General features: G+C 34.5%; 1 protein-coding gene across 4 annotated transcripts in view; it reads right to left on the reverse strand.

Moving 5' to 3' along the window:
• Positions 1–26,166, reverse strand: part of Adgrv1 (adhesion G protein-coupled receptor V1) — a 609,243-nt gene that overhangs the window by 216,654 nt on the left and 366,423 nt on the right. For all 4 annotated transcript variants that reach the window (XM_074077095.1, XM_074077094.1, XM_074077093.1 and 1 more), the window contains one exon: positions 376–492. In XM_074077095.1, the coding sequence (XP_073933196.1) occupies positions 376–492 (117 nt within the window). The remainder of the gene's footprint in view (positions 1–375; positions 493–26,166) is intronic.

Below are 26,166 nucleotides of genomic sequence, written 5' to 3' on the forward strand. Positions count from 1 at the left end.
CTGGCTCCCTCTTTGCTATATCTAATTCACCATAAACGGGGACATCTTTATAAAATCCAAATCTTATCTCTTGCTTAAACAAGTTCTATTACTTGCCCCAGAAAAAAGTTCAAGTTTCTTACCGTGCCATTTAGGACCCATATTGCAAGTTTCTACACTCTCATTTCCAATCCTACCAAATTTCCCTAATTTTGTTCACACTGATCATACTCACTGATGTTGCAGAATTTATAGAGATTTTCCTACATTTAGATCCTAGGTAATGGCTATGTGGAATTACTTTCATTTCGGCATAAAGCATATCAGATGCTAAGGTCACACCACCCATATTTATTGGAAGGCAGCAGGGGTTGAGGGAAAGAATAAGGGACCAACCTGAATGAGCATCCAACTGAACTGGCAAAGATATAGGTAATGTGCGACAGCAGCCATGGCTGCACAGCTCTCCTCGGTGAGTTGGGGACTTGCATATGCAGATGCCAGGAACACAATCTGGAAGAAAACAGACACTTCTATTTTTAAGTCTTGTTAAAATTGATGAAGAAAATTCAGAGAATAAACTGCTTTCTCATCTTAGTCTATGATTACATAATTCAAAGGGAAAAGAAGTTGACTTGTTGCCCAAATTCAAATGATTAACAGTCATTCTGAAAATGACAGTATCTGAATATTTGTATTCTAAGAAACAGTGCTACATGCTGCTCTTGGCTGTTAAGAGGAAATTTTCAAAGTAAATCACATTTTTATCATTGATGGACAAATATCCCACAAAAATGTATTTTAACAAAAAGAAGAAATAGAGTATGAACACAATCCCTATATAAGTTAAAGCTAATGCTTAAAGGAAAAACAGAATCTTTGACTTTACCATTATTCATGGCCTTTGCCAGGAAGCAACATATATAACAACAGACTTAAAGTAAGCTTAAAATTTCACATCCTATGATTTCCTAAATCTTTGGATTTTTATTTCAAGCCTTCATCTAGAAGTCACCCTCAACCATGAGGCATCTCTTGATTACACTATCTTAAATTGCATCCTCCATTTTTCTCTCCTTCTTGGACTCTTTCTTCTTTATGAAAACAATGTTCAACACCTTCTAACATGCCCTGTAATTTACTTACTTATTATCATCGTCATCACCATTTAATTATTTATGCCTTTAGTTACTTTTCTTCTCACCCACTAGAATGCAATTCGCACAAAGACAGGCCCTTTCACTATTTTACTCATTGATGGATCTTAAGCATCTGGCGTCTGATGCTCAATAAATACTTGTTGCACAAATGAACAAATGAATGAAACCTTATTTCTAATTTCTATCATTTTGTATTTTCTCCAGTATACTACTACTATGTCAAATCTTGTAATGAAAAGTCTAGTTGGCAAGGAAAAACGTGAAGCAATATATAATACTATGATATCTCAATGAATAAACTTTGGGTCCCATAAGAACAGAATATATAAAGTTTTTGCCTTTATATATTTAGAGGATACCACTGTGCCCAGAATACAGAGGTAGCCAGTGATTATTGAAAAGATGACTGATGCCCAAGGGACAGAGGAGTGCCTGTGTATAAGGAGAAAACTAGCTGATTTATGTCTCAAATTCTGTCAGCTTTTTAAAAGGAAACTTAAATGCTTTTAGTAATGTGTGAACTTCCTTTTAAAAATGAATAATGTACTCAAACAAGTCAGAGCAATGGAACAGTGTTATTTTAGTTTTCAAATGAGAAGTGCCCCTCCCCAATCTTCCTGTACCAAGAGTATGTCCATCAATTTTTCTTGAAAATGTCTGACAAAGGTGTTACTAGGGCAGCATCACTGGTGAATCTGTTTGGATTCTGGTAAGGCTTTGCATGCTACCAAAATCTCTATTTCACAGTGAAAGACTGAGCATAGCTCCCTTACTTCAGCAACTGCATGAGATACAATATACTACTCAGCAACAAAGCTGAAGGGGTTCTTCCTTCTTGAGATTTATTTATTTGAGGAACTGAACAACTCACTTCTCCCTTCTAGGTCTAATTCTCTCATCAGGAAGTTGGAAAAGATAAACTCTAGAGTCCTTTTCTACTCTCAAATTTCAGAATTATTTTTAAAATAGGAAGTATTACTGATTCATTGTTCTGTATATTTAGCCCTGGATTTGGATCATTCAAATATACACTATTAAAAACAATGCCAAAATTTAAAGTGGAAACTAGAAATTTTGTCTCATCATTTCTAATCTGAGTTCCCTGAAAAAAAAGTCAACAAATTCACTTTCCAGAACATGCCATAAAGTAGTTCTTGAATTATTATTTTTTAAAGGTGCTTAGATTTTCCTAGACTTCAGCTTCTAACTTCTGAATTATCAAATATTATAGCTCATAAATTTAACCTTTCTAAATTCCACAAATATTCACTGCATATCTTCCATGTACCTAGCACCAAAACTTTGCCTTAAAAGACCTTAGAAGCATAGAACTGTGACTCTGCAAACCTCCCCTCCCACAATCACTGTAACATTTTATATTCTCTCTTTTCGCAAAGTGGAATCTACTTCCATAATGTCCCTTTAAGTATTCCTACAATAGCTCTGAGCCTCTCTAGTTTAGATTCTATAGTAAGGATTACATGGAAATTTTTTTGGTAGTTTTGTTTTAACAAACATAAACAGTTTGCTCCATAAAATAACACTGCAATTCAAATTGTAATTGAACATGTCCAGTTTTAAGCATTTTGTAAAACTATAAATGGTATGATAATTTAAATAATTCCTTTTTTCATTTTTTCTTTGAAAAAATTAAATCACTATACGTTATTACTGAAGACTGCATTTACTTTCAGAATATGGTTTTAATATACAGAATTTCTTCAAATTCTAGTCTCACTTACCAAATTATAGGAAGACCAGTTAAGATTCTACCTTTGTAAGTCATGAAAGACTTTTCATGGTTGTTCCAGACTCTACTCTGAATTATGAGAATTACTTCTCTCTGTGTGGGAGAATGTCAGTAAGTCAGAGGAGGGTGAGCTGTCCAATGCTGTCATGGGGATGAGCTAAGAATACATGAAGAAGCAGGTATTATGTGTGGCCAAGCCTACCAAAGTAATTAACTTTAAAAGTGAAATGAAATAATGAAATAAATAAAATAAAACAAATAAAATCTCCTAGAATATTTAGCATACAAATTTTTAAGACTTCAACACCTAAGAACAGATGGAGTTTTACCATTGTTCTTTCATATGGAGAGATGACCAGAATACAGGTTATTTTCACAGTCAGCCCTCTGAAAGCATTAAGTTGAAAACCATTAATAGGAAACAAGAAATTTTTCAAAGAGTCTGTCATTTAGACATTGATTCTTTCTGTGTTTGAGTACCTATTATTGATAAAGCATTGTGCTAGGTAAGATAAAGAATACAATGACAGAAAACTACTGTGTACCAGCATGATGCTACCAGAACAATGCCGTCCTCTGTGTGTGTGTGTGTGTGTGTGCTGTGTGTGTGTGTGTGTGCTGTGTGTGTATGTTTAACTCACATATTAATGACATAAAGCCAGTATTCTCTTTTCCCAATTTAATAAATTATGAAAGATAATTTATTATGATAGGGAAACAAACATATTTAACATTCATTAAACACATATTAAAGCTAAACTGGAATTTAGAATCTGGTATTCTGATTTGTAAGGCCAGCGTTCTTTCTAGAATAGCATGTTACTGCTGACAAAGCTAAGTCAAAATGCTGAAATTCCAGTCTACTGTTTCTCAATCCTTGTTACTTTATGGCTCACAATAGATTCGTAAAGTATAAGACCAATACCATGCATAATGCTATTCTTAATTTTACATTGACATAACACATACACATCTTAACCAAAGGGAAAAGAAGAATAAACATACTTTACAAAGAAGGTGTCTGGCATATTATCTTCTTTAGATGACTTATAAAATTCTCTGTTTTTTCTGGTTGATCAGAGCTCTACTGTACCAGAAAATGGAGGATGTAGAGTAGATACATGTGTTTTTGCTTGCTGTTAAGTGAAAACTGATTACAAACCTCAGTTCTTATTAATCACTGAAATACATTCCCCCTCTCATACTTTACTTTGGTCACTGTCACTCTTCTTTCCACACACTAATTCTTCAGATGACCTTCTCTCTACTCTTCATCTATCCACAACCTACTTAGTTTTTACAGGTAAGTCCAAATTCCACCTGCCTATTCTGACTGTGGTAGTTTTCTATACTTTCCCATGTTTTAAAGTAGGATACTCCTTGTTACTGAACATAAACTATGAGCCAAATGTCCTTTCTAATAGGAGGGTGCCTAAGGTTGAAACCAGATACATGCACGGTGCAATAAAATGTGCCAGGTGTTGATACCAGGGTATAGAATAAAATAGCAGGAGAATGTAGAGTTGAATGTCATTAGTTGTACTTGTAGGAGTCCAGGAAATATTCAGACAGAAACACAAACCCTACCTGCTCCCTGTCCCCCACTGCCACTTTCTCTTTCTAAGTTTATCTTCCCCTTGTATAACAAACATTTTACTCCACTGGATTTATTGTTCTTTCCTAAATGTGTTTCATCATCTTTCAACTCTTGCCTTTGTTCTTCCTCATATCTTCCTAGGTGAATTTATATCCACCTTTCAAGGGTAGTTGAAATGTCAACTTAGTCATGACTACATCACTATTTATTTCAACAAATAACCTTTCTATACTCTCTTTTTTTTTTAACTGCTAGGCAAGTGCTCTACCATAGAGCTATAATGCTAAAATAGAAGTTTATTAATATAAGGGTTGGTTTTAACATAAACCTAAATCCTTCCAATTCTTAGATAGAATCAGTCTTAATGTCTCAGAAAATTGCCCTCATAAGGAGGAAATTTTGGACATAGACACACACACACACACACACACAAGAAAGACCATTTGAAAACATGGGGAGGTAATGTTACGACCATCAAAGACCACAGAGAGAAGCTTCAGACTTTGCTGAAGCCAGTACACACCTTGAACTCAGTCTAGCTTCCAGAATTGTTAGAAAGCATATTTTTTGTCAAATGCCTTAATTCCAAACTGAGAGAGTTTTCTTCTATTCCTACTTTGATGGGAAGTTTTACTGAGAATGGAGATTGAATTTTGTCAAATGCTATTTCTGTATTAATATTATCAAGGCATTTTTTGTAATTAATTTGCTAATATGGTTACATGGATTTTTGAATGTTAAATTTGGGAGAGTTACCTCTTTTTTGTGATGTATTACCCTTTTGATTTGCTAAAATTGTATTAAGATTGTTCACATCTGGGCCAGCAGACATGGTAACACATGCCTCTAATCCCAGCTACTCAGGAGACAGAGACAGGATTGTGGTTTGATGCCAGGCCAGGCAAAAGTCAGTGAGACCCTGTCTCAAAAATAAGCTGGAATGATGGTGCACACCTGTGATCCCAGATACTCAGAAGGTAGAGATAGGAGGACCATGGTTCAAGACAGTCCCAGATAAAGTTAGTGTGAAAAACAAACTACAAACAAAATGACTGGGGACGTGGACTTGCCTAGCAAGTTCAAGGCTTTGACTTCAATCCCCAGTACCATGAAAAAATAAAAAAGAATGTTTGTATCAATGTTTTTGAGGGATGCTGAGTGTTAGAACACCACTTCATACATAGAATTAAGTACCCAACAGTAGTATACTTCAATTTTTTTCTTCTGACCTATGTATAATTATTGACAGACATCTTACTTTTACATATCCTATAAACCTCACACTACATTTGCTATTAATTTTATTTCAGAGTTAATTTTCTTTAAAATATACTTAGATAAGAAAAATTTGCTATATATTTACCCTCTTTTTCTCTGATGCTCCTTATTGGTTTTAACAGACTGATATTTCCATCTGGTACCATTTTCTCTCTGCCTAAAAGACTTTAACATTTCTTCTAGTGCTGGTCTTCTAGTAACAACTCCTATTATTTTGCATACTTTAAAACATCTTTACTCAACCTGCATTTGAAGATACTTTGGTTACAGACTCTTTTCTTTTCTCTGAGGGCCTAAACATGTTGCCACAGTGCCTCCTCATTTGCATCATTTCTGACAAGAAATCTGATAAAATTCTTATCTTCTTCCCCTGTATGAAATGTTTTTTGATTTGTTGCTTTTAAGATTTCCTCTTTATCACTGTTTTGAGCAATTTTATCATGATGTGCCTTGGTATACTTCTTCATACCTCTGCTTGTGGTTTACTGGGGTTCCTCAAACTTCTTGGATCTGTTAGTTGATAGTTTCAATAAATTTGGAAACTTTTAAATCATTTTTTTCAAATACATTTTCCATCCATACTCCTATACCTGCCTTTTTGGGATCTCACATATATGTATATTAAATCCTTTCTCTCCACAGCTCACTGATGTTCTGTTGATTAATTTTGATTCTTCCCTTCCTCTCTCCCTCCCTCCCTCCCTTCTTTCCTCCCCTCCCTCCTTTTGTTCCTCCCTCTTCCTTCCTTTCTCTTTCTCCCTCCCTCCTTCCTTTCTTCTTTCCTTCCTTCCTTTTCTTTCTTTTTTTCAAACAAATTCCAATTTCTTATACTTTATACTTGAGTTGTTATATAAAATGTATAGAGATCTATCAAAGGGAAAGACCCTTGAATGTTAAATATGCCTCTGAATATCTTAGGTGTGTCAGGGAGATATTTTATGCAATGCAGAAATTTTTGGCAACTACTAAATGGAGGAAACTCGTCTGGGCAGGCTTTTATAATTATTACACTTTATAGTTGCCATGGTGAAAATACAGTAATCAATCAACATTATTTATAATTTTCAAATGATACATTCTGTACATGTCCTGTCCTTAATGTATCCTTATTCCTGATGTTAATTAAACAAAGGCTAATGATCTCCTACTCATGCTAAATATCACTGTTAGACCAGTAAGCATGCCACTTGTTTTCTCTCCACCTACAACAATTAAAATATGCAAACACATCGTTAAGTAAATCCATAACTTTAATGACAGCCAGAGGCAGGTGAATTGTGATGGGCTCTGAGACACTATGTGCATGGTTAGAATAAAGTATTTGTTTTAGCATATGGCTTAAAATAAGTCAGTCAGTCAAATGTTATTTATCATTTCTTGTAACTGCAAATCATTTATCATTAAAACAAACAAACAAAAAACTCACACAGCTTAACTTGTCTGTATACTTTCCAGTTTTCTTTATAGTCCATTTTTGGTAGGTAATAGCTACTACTCACAAGGACATATTTAAAGGTCATTGTGTAAAAAAAAAAAAAAGTTGAACCTATCAAAACCAAAAAGCATAACTTTTTTTCAGAATTTTCAGAGGTATCGTACCATGGTTTTATTTCTTCTCTTTTCTTTAAAAAGTCACTTTTTCTCTGAGAAATAGATCTTTATGAGTCATTCACTAACACCAAGACTATGTGACTATTTTCATATGTGACACTGACAAAAAAGACTAACTTATTTTTATCAGTAAGAATTTAATAACAATAATTTAATGAATGATTTTTAGGTGCTAGGTATTATGCCAAATGTCCTATAGATACTACTTCATCTTATCCCTCAATAGCCTATGCAACTTAGAGATTATTATCTCCTCTTTAAGAGGAGGAAACTGAGGCTTAATAAAAGTTAGTAAGCTTGCCATGGTCATAGACCTAAGATATGACAGACCCAGGACTTGAGCCAAGGGTGCTGATTCCAAAGCCTGTACTCCCAACCACTTGTAAGACTTAAAATAACCACTTAAAATGATGCTAGCCTGTACCCTAAACATCACAAAGACCACATACTTCCTGTTTGTACAGAAAGTTCTCAAGAAATGCTTTAAATCCTTCCATTTGAAGAAAGAACAAGTACAAAGGTCAGATGAAATATTAAAGCTGAAATATCAAGATTATTTGAATATCACACAGGTTGAACTAAATGTTTACATGTAGTCTTCATTGTTCAAAGTCACATTTCTTAGTTTTTCTAGAGACTGAGCTTAGGAATTTTGTGAAAACAAAATTTATTTTTTGTACCTAGAGAAGACATAGTGAAATTCTTGACATAATGAAGTACACTGAGGTTTGCATTCTACTATTTTCCTGATAGAACAGGGTCATCACTTGGAAAACTCAGAGTTAGACAATTTTGTTGTTGTTGTTGAATGACTGACTTGGAATAAAATCATGTTCTTTTCCATTTCATTTTGGCAGTAGACATACAGCCAAAATCTGGTGTATAAATAAGACTGCTAAAGTCACTTCAAAATTGTGCAACAAATTTATTCGAAATACATAGGGAGGAATTGCCATTTTTGCTTCATAAATTATGTGTTGAAAATATTTTGATTCAATTTCTCATGGAATCCATTGGACTTTTAATTAACATATATTAATTATACAAAGGAGTTTTATCATGATATTTCTATACATGCATAGAAAGTGCTTTGATCAAATAACATTCATTTTCCATCTCTGAATGCTCATATTTTAAACTACAAGATAGAATTCCTAACTATTATATATACCACAGAGTTGACAGAGACTAATTTTATCGCACAATTGCTTTTGTCAAAATGCTTTGCCAAGCATAAAAGTGCTCTATAAAAAGTTTAAAATAAGGAGAAAATACTGGAATATAAGAGCAATATTTCCCCCAGAATGCTTTTTCATTCTTTCATTTAATCATTCAGTTAGTTAACAAATATTTTCTGTGTGCCTGTCACAAGACTGATTCTAGAGCAAGGTTTCTGTTGTTTTAAACCATATTCTATTTCAGGTTGAAGGTTATTTTGAGAAGGCCTATGGATATTAATAAATGATATAAGACCACATATATACATACATATGTATATAAATACATATATATGTGTGTTTGTGTGTATACTTCTGTCTCTTTATTTTAGGGCAGCAGGCATGAGGTATGAACCATAAAACTTTGAGATCTTTGGAGCATAAAATAGGGAGATGAATTGTTTCTTGATGGGGAACAAGAAATATATTGTCTTTATTTGTTTATTTGGTTTTGAATTTGGATGAAACTTTCATAATAAGTATAGCATAGACTAGGTGGTTAACAGCAAAGATTTGTTTCTGACAGCGCTGGAAGCTGAAAGTCTAGGATCAAAGTACTGATAGATCTGGTGTTTGGTGAGGGCACAGTTCTTATTTACTGTGTATTCACTGAATCAGCACATGGCAGAGAACAGAGAGAAAAATGGTCTTTCATGTTTCACCACAGAAGGGCACAAATCTCATCCATGATAAACTCTACCTTCATGACCCAGTTACCCCCTCCAAATACTATTATATTATGGATTAGGCTATAATATATTAATTTGGGGAGCACCCTAACACTCAGTTGATAATAAAATATAAACTGAGAGCAGTTAGTATATGGCATGAATAAATTCTAATCATGCTACATGCTATGTCACAAGACTACTTTTAAGTAAATAGCCTGCCTAGTAGATAGTGGATCATGTCACAAAAGTAACATACTGGTTAATATATCTCCAGATAGTCTATGGACATATAAAAAAACACCACTACCACTCATGAAGTGGAGATAGGAGGATTGTGATTCAACATCAGCCCAGGCAAAACAGTTAGCAAGACCCTATTTTAAAAAACAAGCTAGGCTCATGACTGTAATCTCAATTAATCTGGAGGTGTAAGTAAGAGGATCATAGTCTAAGGATGACTCTTGGCAAAACTGCAAGACTCTACCTAAAAAATAAAATAAACGAAAAAGACTGAGGGCCTGGCTCATGGCAGAGCACTTGCCTAGCAAACATGAGGCCCTGAGTTCAAACTACAATACCACAATCACCAAAAAAAATTAACTTTAACCTTAAGCTCAGTTATACTAAAAATATAAATGATCTGAGAAAATTGAACACATAAACAGTACATCAAGTGTTTATTAGACTTCTAAGTATATAAGAAGTGTAGCATATTTCTGATTTGGGAAAGTATGAGAAAGGAAGGTGAGTATGTTGAAAAATCTCCCACAAGTTGACTTTTTTATATATAAGTCTTCAGGATTTTGTTCACACACTTCCATGTACAGGAATACATAGGGCAAAATGAATCATTAAGCAACTTCACGGTAATGCAAACATCACAGAGTGTCCTTAGAGCAAGAAGGCTGAAACACCAGTTAGGCGATAAAATCTTATGAGAACACTGTCAACCCACATGTTGTTATGTGGCATATAATTGATAAGGTTCAGTATACACTTATCCTGACTTGCATTGATAAGATTCATCCTAAAAAGAGGTAATTACTACCTCACCAGCTCTTCCTTTTCAACTATTAAAACTAGTGAGTCTGACTGCCTCATCTCCTAGTTCACATAGATCAACAATATCTATATCTATAGCTATCTATCTATCTATCTATCTTTAGCTCCTCTGTCCACACAGACTTTCTACCTTAAAAAACAGTAGTAGGAAGAGGTTTGAGAAAGACTATGTTCTGTGTAATGTATATGTATCTAATATATTGTGTTATCATGAAAAGTCACTTTATCTTAACACTTGGTTATCTGAATATTTGTTTAAATACAGAAAGTTCTTTTTAGTCACTACTGATAATTAATTTGCTCACATAGTTGAGATTAAGTGAAAATAGCAGAAATTTTCTTTTGAAATATATGTCCACATATCTTCATAGAAATTTTTATCTTTTATCTAGATTTTTAAGGAATAAAAATGAAATAAACATTTCTACAAAAGTTGTATCTTTTCTCTCTTATGCTACACTTTGTATCATTTCCTCTTTAAGGATTATACAAGAAAATTAACATATATCAATTACTACCTAGGAATGTCATACAGTCTCATGGTTAATTACTTTCAATTCATGTTTTTAATTCAAACTAAGTCAAAAGCTAATTTTTATATACATCTGTTGACACTTTTCATTAGAATATTTTTGAGGGCTACTCAGGTTGCGTTGATTCAATCTATAACTTTGCAGAGGTCATTAGATCCCTTAGTAGCAAAATAACACATCTGCAAGGTTGAGAGCAACAATGCATCTGGAAAGTGACATAAACAAACCAATTCTGATGACAGATATGTATTATTGAGAAAAGTCAGCTGAAATAAATGAAGTATGCCTTGCATCTAGAAGCATGTAGCATTGGGTCCTCTGGAAGAACCTGTGCACGAAGGATCCTTGGCTACCTGAGGCATTTTAGAAGTTTATAATATAATTAGCTTCCTGACTAGAAATAAGAAACCTAGTCACTGCCCATGAAGAATTTGAGAAGTTTAGTGCAATATGAATAAGCTGAATTGTTTTGTGAGGCATCATAAATCTTTGATGGAAATAAAAACTAAGCTAGTTTTTCTTATTCAAATCCAGGGAGCAACTGTGTGTGCCTAGAATCCATTGTATCACTTACTCAGCAAGGCTGTATAAGCAAAGCTCCTGCAAGTAGAGCTCATTGGATAATGGAATGAAGGAAAGGGCCCAAACTGCAGAATTTAGGCTAGCATATTTTACAATTTCCAGCTGATACTCTCTTTGGAAGAAACTGAAGCCACAAATGAAGATTTCATCTCAGTGCTGTCAGATACCTAGATCATGAGACCATGCTAAAGACATTGATTATTTGAAATTAAATGGCTTAAAGAGCCTCAGCCTTCTAAATCTCCCAGTCACTTCACCCCCAAAGCACCTCAAATTTAAAAACCATGAGCTCTGAAGCCAGAATGATTAATTGAAATCTTGGTTCCATTAATTAGTTGTATGAACTTTGGAAAACCAGCAAACTTCTTTGTGCCTCTGTTTCCTCATTTGTAAAATGGAGATGGTAATTATAGCATCTACTTCTTACGGTTATTGTAAATATTAAAAGTTAGTGCAGCTTTTAGCTCAGTAAGCATGAGTAATTTGCTCAAATAAATGTCATATACATGAAACAGGTTAGGTGAATGAACAGCTAGTAACAGAATATATTTAGTTTGAACTGGAAAATAACTTGGAAGTCAATAAAATCACATTTAAAGGAAAACATCTATGTTATCAATGAAGTCACAGCTTCTTATGAGATTCTCAAGTTTTTGGTCAGTTTGAATTGTGTTTTCATTTTGTGTGACTCTTCTTGGAGAAGAAATGTCATGTATGAGTTGTCAAGTCTATAATGCTTGAGTAGCTCAGCTGGAAAGCAACACGAAAGAATGCTAATGATGAGCTCCTCCACGAAAGTCTAGTATTCCTAAAATTTCAGAAATGGGCATATGAATTCCAGAATTGTCCTAAAATGTTGAGTATTCCGTGTACATCAGGCAATGTTTTAGCTCAAATGGGAAAGGATGTAATGAACACTTAGTGGGTTCATGCAGCGTGGTTTCTATAGATGAATGATTTCATTTTAAAGAAAAGTTATCTCATAATCTTGTAAGGTTATTATCACTTTGTGATTGTTAAGGAAACAAAAACTTAAAGGTCATGCAGGTAACCAATGATAAGGCCTAACTCAAGTATCTTTTTTGTTGTTCTCTGAGATTTTTGTATGCTGTTTCAAGAAAACAGCTATAACTCAGGCAACAGTTGCCATTAATTCTTTAAATGTGGCTATGGAATTAAGATTTGCATGTACATTTCAAGAATATTTCTATCAAAATAAGTGGTCCATGTATTTTGATCAAAGCTGCCTGAGGATCTTCACTAATGTTTACAATTTTGATCTTTTCAATGAATAAATTCTATGAAATTACTTTTAAGTTTTTTCATATGAATACTAACAATTATACTATTAAATGATAAATAAAACAGATAAAATAATTTTCAAAGAAAACCAAATCACTCTTTAAAAAAACAATGAAAAATTTCTGTTACATATAATTCAGCAGCATATGGAATATAAAATAAAGGATTGCATATATAAAACAAGGCAAATATAAATAACAGCAAGTCAAGATTTACATGAAGTCCACTGCAGAGTCTGAATGGCAGACTTTGAGGGATGATTACAGTACTCTGTACTTACTACCATCTATACAGTTCAGATCCAAAGGTAGAAAAGTTGATTTTCTCAAGTCACAAACTATCATTTATTTGGACTAAAACAAGGAATTTTAGAAGTTCCATTGCACTTTGATCATATCACAAACCATGGATATCTACCCATTAGCCTTCTGGCTACTTTCACTCACTGATATGCCTCTAAAAGCACATTGGTTAAGAATTAGTGAGAATTTAATAAATGATTGTTGAATAAACATTTCTTACATTAAGGATACCAACAAATTTGGAAATATTCACCAATCCAAGATTTAGAATTTAAGTTTGAATTGCATGCCTGGTTGTACCACTAAAAGTAATTTGCTTTAAAATGTATTTTTAATTAGAATAAAGTAAGATTTTATTCTAGGCTCTACTTGGATATAATTAATGATCACATGATACTAAACCTAAAAACACCCCCACCCCAAGGCACATGTGTTAAAGTAAGAAGTGCTGGAAACTTTAAAATGTAAAACCTAGTGGGATATCTTCAGGTCACTGGGTCATGCCTTCCAAAGTGATAGTGGGAACTTGACCCCTTTTGCTTCTCAGCAAATAAGGAACAATTTTGACCCACGACATTCTCCCCAATGATGTGCACAACAGCTCCAAAGAAATGGGGCCAACTGATCATACACTGAAACCTTCAAAACTATGAGCCAAAATACAACCTTGCTTTTCATAAGTTGATTATCTCAGGTACTTGTTTCAGTAAGGAAAAGCAGACTAACGTTGCAAAGAAATTTTTTTTTCTCTTTTTAAGGGTACTCAATAATTAAAGACATTATTTTGATTATCTTCTCAATGAAGCAAGAGTGAACAGGTGGTGTTTTTTAAAACTTTGTGTCACTCTAAAAAAAATCCATAGTTCTGACTTGTCCTCAATTCAATGCAATTCAGAGAAAGATATAAAACATTTCCATTGCCTTATAACGTTACCTCGTGGCCCTTTCCAGTCAATACCCTGCAGCCTAGAATGATCATCATACATGTTTACATCACCATCAACTAGAATTTCCTCTTCTTGCTCTTCATATAAACGAGAATATATAGCATGCACTAATTCATGCATGGCTTATTTCCCTTAATAGATACCTGTGAGATTCATCCACGCTATTGCAGATACCAGTATTTCATTCTTCTTCATACTGTAATATTCCACTGAATGCATATACCAAAATGTATTCTATTTCTGATAGACATTTGAGTTGTTTAGAATTTGAGGTTACCACTAAGAAAGCTACAATAAATTCTTCAGATACTTGTTTTCTATGGAATACTTTTCTTGGGTGTATACCCAGGAATAAAATTGATGGTAGGTAGCATGTGTTCATATGTTGAGCAGGTATTTCTACTAGCAATACTTAATGTTATCTGTTTTCTTAATTTTAGTCATTACGTTTGGTGAACAAGTGTGTCATTGTGGTTCACTTTCATTTTTCAATATTTTAAAATCTAGGTTCAATGACCATTAAAAGTCAGATGCTAACCTTACTTTTCAATCTTCACCCTACTTGTACTTTTCAATATCTCCTATTACTGAACACTTCTTCCTTCTTCATACTTTCTTGCACTTTATTCATTTCCTTATATACAATAAGGATTTCAGGTTTTGGAACCGAAGAGTCCTGATGTTTTAAATTATAATATCATTAGTAACAGAATGTCAGGAAATCTACTTAATTTTCTGAACTTCAGTATCCATAACCTTAAAATCAAGCTACTTTGTTGGGTAATTATAAAAAATAAGTTCTAGCACATCTAATATATACCAAACTTTTCCATTTGAGCAGCTCTTTGGAAGAATATGAATGTTTGATTCTTCCTGAGACGTCTGGGGCAATGTCTTTGCTAAAGACATCTTTTGTGGGTGTAAGTCATGCTGAATCTTGAAAAATGTATGTGAATTTTATGTGTTGCTCAAGATCATGCTTATATAAATTACACTAGATATTAATTTTATTGTGCTCTAAATAAAATCGATGATTGATGATGCAGAAAGAGAGAACATGTGGGCTTTCATTCATGCTAGAACATTGCCCTGTGTATTTGGGGATTAAATATACATTGGTTTGACAAGAACATAAACTTGTAGGCTGAGTACCCGGACTCATGACTTTCCTTGACATATTCTGAGCCCTGCCTTCTCTTCCTTTTATCTCCTTCAATACTGGTGCTCCAGGCTTCCTCTCATCTGTATTTTATCATCCCATTTTCACCTACCAATAATACCCTGGTTCCTGGTAAATCTGTATTTTAACTTCATTTCTCTCCTGAGAATCACACTGACATTTTAAACAATCCACTCAATAAATATAACCACACAGATACTATAAAATCTCAATTCATTATCTCCTCTCCCACCAAGCTCTATCTCTCCATTTCCATTGATGGAGTGATTTTCATAGTGTAATGGAAAATCCTCACCATGATCTTCCAGGACATGATCTTTGTCCTGTCTGCTTTGTAACTTCGTCATCTAGACTCTGCCTATTACTTACTCTGTTGTGGTACTTCAGTCTCTTTTCACTTCCTTGAACAAATTAAGCTATTTCTTGCTTTAGGTCCTTGCATGTTAACCCCCTTTTCCTAGAATATTCTTCTAGCTAGCTCTTGTCCACCTTACATGTCTCAGTTCAAATGCCATCTCTTCTGACCATACTCCTAGTATTACCCTATTTCATTAGCCTGCTAATTTCCATTGTGGCTTTCGTCACAATTTGGAACTGTCATATTTGCTTATGGTAACCTCAGCACCTAGCACAATGTCTGAATCAGAATAGGATCTCAGTGAATATCTGAGTTAACTTCTACGGGAAACAATTATCCCACATCTTCTTAAATCAAAAAGAGATGAGTTATACCTTTATAGAAAAATTTGTTTATTTGAAGTAAAACTGTGTTTTTGGTATCAGTCACTCTGAACATAAATCTAAAAACTGCTTAATGTCCATTTAGATTTGGGGTTATATTTTCATAAATATTTATTTAGGATATAACCCAGAATGAGTGTTTAGTGCGCTTAAAATGAACATAATCTCTGAATTTGGTTGTCTTTTTATAACTTTCTCTTCAACATCAGGCAAAATAATTGGCACTTCAATGTCATGTGTTTGTTTTCTCTTTTTCTTTATGTAGAACCTAAATAACAGATGTGTATAATCATACTTTTAAGAAACACATCTCATGCATGCAAATGCCTGCTAGACTGATTCACAGACAGACGTGGGACCACTAAGCATCTAGACAAATAAAACTTAAACATATCTTAAAGACAGCAATTCTACTCCATCATTTCATCATGAGAAAATTAGCCCAGAGGAAAAATATAATTATTTCATTCACAAAACAAATATTTTTTGATTAGCTTCTAGAGATCAAAACTTACCTGAGCACAGAGTACATAGAAATGAACAAAACAGACTTGGAGTTTGTCCTCATTGAATTTCCAGTTAGGAAGTAATATTTAGTTATATATATGATGAATACAATGAAGGCGAGAACTAAGCCTCTTCTAGAGAGTATGTGCAGGGTTGAAGTGTTCCTCCAAAATTCATGTCAACCCGAAACCTCAGGAATTGGCTACGTGGAAATATTCTTTGTCATTAGTTAAGAAAAGGGCATAATTGGATTAGGGTGGGCTCCAACCCACTGAAGGTGATGTGACAGCACCCACACATACAGAGAAGAGGGCCAGGTGACCAGAGGCCAAGCAGGAGGATTGTAGCTACAAGCCAAAGAACACCAAGGATTGTCAGCAGCCTCTAGAAGATAGGAAATGACAAGGAACAATTCTTCCCTAGATCCCTTAGAGGAAGGGTGGCCCTGATAACACCTGTAATTTAGAAATCTAGCCACCCAGATTGTGGCAATTTGTTACAACTGCCTTAGGAAGCTGATAAAGGCTCTACTTTGATGAAAGTCTTAGAAGGCTTGTCTGAGGAAGTGAAATTCTAGCTGTGATTTTGTGGATAAGAAAGTGACAGTAAATATACCACAGTACCAAGATGAAGAAAAGCTTTTCAAGTTCAAAAGGATGTGTAATATATTCCAGGCCATAAGGCCAGGAAATAGCAGAATTAGGACTTGGTTCAAAGTCTTCTGATTCTAAGGCTAGGCGTTAGAACTTTTCTCGCTGCATTTCAGATCTCAGAAGGTTCTTGCAAAGCAAGCAAGCAACCAATAAACCGACCCACCCTTTACTGATCAATTTTCTGGGCAATTAAAAGTGAAGTGCAGCTAGAGGCAGGTGGGGCAAACAAAGGGTATTTTTATAAGATGGAAGAATGCTAGCATTAAGGAGCTATAACCAGCATCCCTATCAAAGCACTGTAAAGATGCATGCTTATGGGCCAGCCATCTAGTCTTACTATTTATTTGAGTGCATCTTCAAGTCCTCCCTAAAGAAAGTGAAGAAAAGGCTTCTTGGAATTGCAGTTCTGGTCTTTCCTGTTCAAAATCCCTACAGGCAGCCCCTGTGGTAACATTCCTAAGGTATTTGTTCTGGGTCTGGCCTGACTAAAAGCTCTAACACGCTCTGTCCTACCCCAGTTTTGGCTGTAATGGTTTGGGTTAAAATCAATCTCCAGACAGGGTTTTGTTGGATTTTCTAAGTGTTTTTAACATTCAGACATTTCACACAACACTTCAGATACTTGATTTCTCTTGAAAACTAAGAAGTTCTTTCTGAGGAAATGGCCAGTCAGAGTTGAATGCTTTCCTCTTAGAAAGAGCATGAATTTGCCAGTTTCTGCCACTGCTTCCCGTCTCCAGAGCCTCACTTGAAAAGGTTGTCTGACTTGCAGAATTTGGGTTTTTGAGCCCTGACCTATAAGGATTAAGTCTGTACTCTTCAAACTGACCCCACTCTCTGTACACAAATTTATCACTTGTCTCGAACTCAAAAGCCACTATATAACCTGAAAAACTCCTCAATCTCTTATACACATTTTACACATTTCATACTGTTCCCACTCATATCTCTCTCTCTCTGAAAATCTAGTTCCCTCTTCCAGGGAATAATTCAAAGTATAGCTTTTGACTCAAATACACCTGGCCTACCATTGTTCCAGAACTGACTTTTTATTGGATCTGCTTAGTTTTCTTAATTGAATACTGCCTGGCATTCTTAGCTAATTGTCCAGTACCTACTTAGCCAAAGATTATAGGATTCTCATAAATTTCTTTGCCTGTCGTCTTTACACTTAAGACCTCTAACACATACATATAGCTTTCTAACATGTTTTGACTGGGTGATGTCACTTAGTCATCACCAAAGAAAAGTTTTCAAGTTAATCTAATTATTCACTTTCAGAATATATTCGTTTTCTTTGCTTCAGTCTCTCATTTCTGGACAATTCCTTACTTAGTGGGTCTTTACTAAAGATTTGGGAAAAAAGAAGGGAATGCTTACCTTATGAATTATTCTAGTATAAGTCTTCACGAGAAGAAAGATTAAAACCAATGTCTAAAACAGGATTATTAGGTTATCTAGACTTTCTATGAGCACAGTTACCACAGAAAACTTAAAATCAATTGCATCAACATATTTTGAGTTCCAAACTCATTAAAGCATTTCAAATTATTCCTGGATGGCTTCTATGACACGAAATGTCAATATGCAGTAATAACTTAGATATTTTATCTCATACGAAACTGAATTTAGACTACCACTGTTCCAGAGAGTCTGCCCTAATGTTGCTGAATTTAAAGTTCTAAAGATGTCTATATGGTTGAGTGTTTCAGTTAGTGTTTCTAGCAGGTATGCTTCCAATCCTGAAATTTTCAGCTGGGAGATTAGGTTGGCAAAGACTCCTACAGAAGTAACCATCCAGCAGGTTTTAAATGATTTGGGATTTCTTTCTGGTAAACCCCAAAATTAATGAGACAGAACTAATTCAAGAATGATGAGTTTGAAACATTAGAAGTCATACAGTGTACCTATGCCCACTCAATTTAACTCATTCTCATATTTTGAAATGGTTGTTTCTAGTGTAAATTTTCTTAAGACTCATTATGCAATACCAATTCCCTTTGCTTCAGACAATCTTAAGACAATCTTTTGTGAGTATAATCCTCACAGAGAATTATAAGTGATGTCCTATTCCTTTGCTAATTTAGAGCAAATGTAGTTTCCTTATGCACATTCTACATTTTGCAATTACATATCAGTTTGAAGTAGTTCTGTCTGCTCTTGGTGTTGTTACATGCTTAGAATATTTAAAAGAAGTACTTTTACTTAGCATGATTCTATTAGGAATTCTGCTGGAGCAGATTTTGTTTTCTTTTTTTTTTTTTGGAAAACTAAGAAAATGCTAAGAATGCTATTGTATCAGTACCCATATTCTATTCCAAAGCAGCAGAAAAAAAAACAAAAAAAAAGACAGATGGGGGCGGTATAATGCAGAAATCTCTGCTATAGCACAGATAGCTATTTCTGTGCCTTTTTCATATTAGAATAAGAAGTTTGAGAGAACATTAATCCCCATACGTACTTTCAAGTGAGAGTCTAACAAAGGGCTTTTACAATGACCTTTGAAATAAGGCCCTCTCCAGCTGAATACAACTCTTTTTCTGAGTGTCCCTCCCTTCTGTTGATCCCACCTCTTCTCTTCCTGTCATTACTAAAAGGCTGGCTCCAGTCTTTGCAACTCTCTTTCCCACTCCTCCATACATTAGGGGCTTTTTGCTTCTATACAGCTTGTGCAATTAATCCTTAAACTGAAAAACACCATAGTATATCATTCAATAACCTATTAATGACCTAGTTATTACAAAAGATAACATCACTGTAAAACAAATATAACTGCATGGTGTGTGTGTGTGTGTGTGTGTGTGTGTGCGTGTGTATTTCATCAATTCTCCTAGTTCTGTTAGGTCAATAGTTTTTATTCCTTGGCTAACTGTAAGTCAGTCTGTGTAATTGCTCTGTTTGCTGTTTATGAAATCTTACAGAAATATTTATGTGAAGAATTTGAAAGGAATCCAAGCCAATATCATTCAAGTATTTTAATGTTTTCTGTTTTTCTACTGGCAGTCAGTAAGAGTAAACAGAACAAAAGAATAGTAGAAAATGTCACTTATAGATATAGTGACATTATTTTAAGGATATACTGGTTTTAGAATTGTGTTAAGCATTGCAATATGTTCCTCCTGTCACAATACCTGTGGGAAGGAAAACTATTCCAAAATACTTTGTTTTCAGACTAAGCATTTGTTATTGCCAAAATTCAATGGAAACAAAAGCACGTTAAAGCAGAGAATTCTTACATTCTGATGAAATAAAAATTAACATCAAGTTAGCATTAGTTACCAAACAGCTGCCACTCCATAATAACTATAGTGTGCCTATGAGTATTAAAGACTAAAACAACAACTTGTTTTGATGGAATTTTCACCTCTGGCTCCTGTATTTCTAGGCAAGCATTGTGTGTCTGCATTAGGGAAGGCAGAAGAGGAACAGAAAAAAGGGAAAGTGATAGAGTAGGTGACTCCTTTTCAGTTAAAGCTTCAGAATCCCCTTAAGTGTTAACCCATACTTTCCAAATTTTATGGGATCTATCAGACTAAGCCAGCTAAGAGAACAGCAGTTAGCTTAAGGGCAGGTGTCACATACTGGAAAGTGAACTTCTGCTTGTGCATGTGTTTTGTTTGGCCAGTACTGTGTTTTTAGTACTTTGTGAATGGAAATGCAGGGCGTGTATTCCTCATGTCCCCACTGTCACTACTCTCCATTGCTTTATATTGCTCTTAATTTGCACATTTATGGTGTACCTTGGCCTTCAGGCCTTCGACCTTGTGATTGTAGAAGTCAGAGCCTATGCTGAGCACCATAATCAGATACTTCTCTACTGACTATGTCTTGAAGTCTTGAATGCTGCTTCCAACTTTGGACACATTTTCTTCTGTATTTTCAGAATTCCCCAGCTACTGTTGTCACAGACATGTCAGTGTGTACAAAACACCAGCTTATCGGTACACAATGTAGGTGTTTACAGTCAAACAGAACATTGTACTGAAACTCAGTCAACTTACCTGTGTATTGTCCCTTTGCCAGTAATGGACAAGTTTGGAATAAAAAGTATCATCAAAACTATGGATGATTCACAAATTTGGAGTAAATATCAACTACACCTTGTCTTTTGACTTATCTTGGATTCTTGGAGGAAAGCAGAAAGTGACCCAGATAATGCAATTTTCTCTTTGTGGAATAGTTTGAACACTGAATCCATTCTTACATGTCACAAAATAAAAGCTACTTATATTCTGGATAAGAAAGAAGCAGATTTATAACTAAGTCCTTAAAAGGCAGTCACTTGAATCTTAGCCTATTTATATTCCCTTTTTGAAAAATTGCAAGTCTTTTGCTGTTCTGCTAGCTTGCAGTAAATGATAGAAGCTAGTTACAGGAATAGGTCTTTAGAAGAAAACAAGTCAAAAAGGCATGTGGATAACTAAGCATAATAAGAACACCCAGTCAGGTGCTTGTGAAATTTGTTATTTCTGAACTGCATGAAGAGGTATGGTGGAATGACAGACTCTCCTGCTTGTATGGAAACTAAACTGGCACCAGCTTTGCAAGAGAAAAACATATCCAATTGCTCTTAAACTCTGGGAAAAGACTGTTGCCTGCTTTTGGGGGAACACATGGAAATGGGCTAACATGAGACTTTTGAAAGGAACACATGAGATTCGAATGAAAAAGTGTTTACAAACCTGGAAATTACTATACAAGTGTTAACATTATTACTTGAACATGAAATGTAATTCTTTCATCTGATGAGTATAGTATCTAAGTTTTCACTGAAATTTTGTTTATGAATAGCAAATATAATTCCCAAATGAAAGGAGTTTTTCTCTAAATTATTATCATTTTTTCCAGATTTGCTTTCATAGTACTTCATACCCTCGTCACTTAGACAATTTTATTCATAGTAACATTAATCCACAATACCTCTCCAGAGCATGAACAAATTCAAATTCCATGGAAAGTAAGTGGTAAGCTAGAACGGAACACACGTTTTCTGACCTTCATTTCATGTTCCATCTGTTAGGCTCTGGTATTTGAATAATGAACTCAAATTAACCTAATCTCCATTAATAAAAAAATACATTAATCACAGCAGCAGATCAGAATAAAATGAGTAAGTCAATGAAAGTGAATAGTCTACAAATGCTTACACAGGTACCAAATTAATCCACTTAACTCAAACATGGGTCTTATACCTAATTAAAAACACCCCCTTTAACTACTGTGCTTTAATATATGATACTGAGATTTAAACCAACAGTGTGCTTTCCTACTATGATTGCCTTTGTTTAACTTTGTTTTCCAAGCTGGAAGAATTGAACATGTTTCTAAAACTAGCACCTTTGATTATAGGTCAATAAAATAGTTCATCAATCTTCTCCTGGATTTAAGTCCCTAACTATAGCATTAGAAATAGTCTTTTACCAGTGTCAATTTGCTATAGAAAATGGAGTGAGAAATGCAAGCATATACACATATGGTGAGCACTTCTGTGGCAATTTTCCAGACATGTGATGAGAAGAATGAAGGTAAGTTTCTTTGGATACAGTTCTTGGGTCCAATGATAATAAAAGTGGATACTAAAATCACCACTATTTCTCCTACCTTTACTGTGTATAACATACAATCCCAGCATTATAACTTTATTCATTGCTTCAGTGATTAATATTAACAATAAGTAGCATTGGAGGTCCCAAGGAAGTAGATTTCTGATTTTCCAGAACACTGCCTGGTGTATCATAGGTGCTCAGTAAAGTATTTGTTGAGTGAAAGGGCATGAGGATTTAAGTAAAATTCTGACTGAGGGAACAGAGTAATATCCAGAGTAGATCACAGAAAGCTTTCATAGATGCATCCAGTGGGAAAGCCTTTAAAAATCTAATGTCTCTTTTGACACTGAAATGTTACCAGCTCCACTTTTATCTTTTCCCTCCCAAAAGTATACTCTTCAATGCTTATTGTACTATTGCATAACAAATAAATTATAAGTCAAAGCCAAACAGGTCCAAAATGAAGCAATCAAAACAAGAATACCTTCAAGTTAATCAAAATGAAAATTTCAGAGCAGCAATTACTATGACTGCAATGAATATAAGAAAAAACTGATTTTGTCCTAACTGGTGTTAAAAACTACTGAACGACAACTCCAATAAAATTATATTTATTTCAACTATAATAAAATTACTTATATTTCTCTCTCTTGCTTAAACCATTTGGGACTTCCAGCTCAAGATGTACAATGAGTTCATATAGGAAAGTCCACTTTAAATCCATACCAATGATGGATTTAGAAGCAAAAATGACATGCAGGGCCAAATATAATCAGATATTTTTTGTGAACCAGAAATGAAATAAAAATCAAGATACTGGGAAGGTACAAACAAAAGGCAATAAAAAGAAATGAATAAAATTAACAATTTGGGTATAAATGCAAGCCAGATGAAGTTTCTTCCCTCCTTCCTCCTCCTTTTTTCTTTGAGATGGGTTTCACTATGTTGCCTAGGCTGGCCTCAAACTCTCAAACTCAGGATACTTCCACCTCAGCCTTCTGTGTAGCTAGGATTTACAGTCGTGTGTCACCATGTCTAGCTGAAATTAATTTCATGAAACAATCTGACAAAGATCTTAAGTTTTTTTTAATGCTAAGAATGACCAGAGTTTAATGAAGACAAAATGGTCAATAAAAATAACCACAGTCTTAAACAATAAAAAAAGTTTAAAAAATGAACCAGAGTCTTTAAAATGTAGAGCCAGAGTGAAATAAGAATAGGTAGAGATGAATATATATATATTTTAAAACTTAAAAATATAATTGTTTAAATTAAAAGAGATAATAAATAGGATGATTTAGGACTTAGATTAGAAAGTGAATCAATGAAAGGGTAGTGAATACTGAGGAACTCACCCAGAATGCAATGCTGAAAAGTAAGGCTAAAATTATGTTAGGATATTCATAAAAAAGTATCCCAACAAAGCATCCAACATAAAAAAAGTGAGAGGGGGGAAATATGGAGGAAATGGCAAAAGCAGATTAGAAGTTATTGCTGAGAATTTTCTAGAATTAAAGAAAAGCATATGTCTTTGGGTTGAAAGTGCACTTAAAGTACTAAATAGAACAAGGATAGACAATACAAGGAGAAACCTAAGCCTAGATATATTGTAATAAAACTGCAGAACCCTAAAAACTACCAGGCAGAAGCTCTAACTCAACACAGCCTTTGTGGAGGCCCTGCAACTTTGTGCACAGTTTTACCCATGATGCACCACACCCTATAACCCCAACTACTAGTAAGACCTGGGGGTAAATGAGATAGAGGAAAGGGCTGAACCTGAGCAAGGTGGTGCAGCAGCAGCAGAAGGTGCTCAGTTTGGTGAAGAAAACTCTAGGCCTCATGTACAACCTAAAGCTCAAGGGTCAACTTGACCCAGGAAGGTGACTTGAGCCACAATGGCGACATGAACCATAATGGTGGAATGCATATTCACCAGGGCCTGGAAAGTTGCAATCAGTGGAGCCAGTGCACTTCGCTTTTGCAGTTCCACAGGCTCTGTGCAAGCTGTCACAGTATAAGTTCATGACTTAGCAGCTGCAGGAACTAGAATGTGCTTTCCAAGATCTCCAATACTCTGACAGACCCGTAAGAAGGGAGGTTATAAGACGCATTAAAGTGGCTAAAGTTAAAGGGAAGATTTAAGAATAGGAGAGTCAAATATATGAAAAGTTGAGGGAATCAATGCCCAGAGATGTACAACATGTTGTCAGGACCATATTTTCCTCATGAGGTTGGAGTGGCCCTACAATACCATCCCCTGGAGTCAGATGGGGATGTATTCTTCTAATGCCACCAAAACCTGAGCCACCCATGCTGTCAATAACACCCTTATCTCCTCAACAACTATATTAGCAATAAAAAGGTGAATTCTCAATTAAAAAAAAAAACTTACCAGAGAGAGTAAATTACAAATTATCTTCATTATAATGACAGAAAGGTTGAGAGTAAACTTCTCACCGAGTATGACAGATGGCAAGAAATAGTGGAATAATATTTTCAAGGTGCTAAGGAAATAAAGCTATTACTGTAGATTTTCACACCAAGTCAAACCATTATTCAAGATTAAGGCAAATTAAAGAGATTTGAGACATATAAAAGCTGAGACAGATAGAACCAACATACCAAAAGATCTATTAAAATAGATTCTCATAGAAAAATCATGCAGGCAAGCATATACAAGAAACAATAGTAAATACAGTAAGCAACCACATACATCAATACCTTCATCTGTTTACTGAAACGATAGTAATAATTTGGTCCTTGTTACATTTGGGAGAAGGATAAAAATAATGCATAACTGCAGACATTGTTAGCCTTTTTACAATTAAATATATCTTAAAATTTATGAGTAAACATTAATACAACCTACAATTTCTAAATGATCATAGAAAAATAAGAGGGTAAAGAAGATATTAATGCAACAGAACACAGGAAATAGAGAAATACAAAGAAAAGAAAACAATGAAAATCAAAAAATATAAAATAATGTAGAGGTCTGTTCAATACCAGTTACCACAATAAATATCTGAAGATTAAACTTATGAAGAAATAGAATACTTAATTTAAGGAAATAAAAGCAAAAAACCAAAGTCAGACTATAAATTACTCATAAGCCACATCTAAATATAAACATATAGATTGGATATAAACATATAGAGACTGAAAATAAATTGTGAAATGATATTCTATACAATATAATGCAAAAGCAACAAGAGGCTCTGTTAGCAATAACAGTATTAGACAAAATATGATTTAAAAGAAAAAAGCATTGAAAGAATATTCTACAATGGAATAATACACCAAAATATGTGAATACAACACTGAAACTGTAAAATATTTAGCAACATTTTTCAGCATTAAAAGGAAATAGTAACAATCAAAATAGATGTAGGACTCAATAATATGGCAGATTAGAGACACCCAGCACTTTACTGCATCTTCATGAATCTGAAACAAAACCTCAGATACATGGCTCTAGGAAGAGGATGGTAGTATAGAAAGACAAGGCAGGGCAGTAGTAAACTGCAGGCAGAAAACAGAAGAAA

Source organism: Castor canadensis, chromosome 6, assembly GCF_047511655.1.
Source record: "Castor canadensis chromosome 6, mCasCan1.hap1v2, whole genome shotgun sequence".
NCBI classification, from domain to species: Eukaryota; Metazoa; Chordata; class Mammalia; order Rodentia; family Castoridae; genus Castor; species Castor canadensis.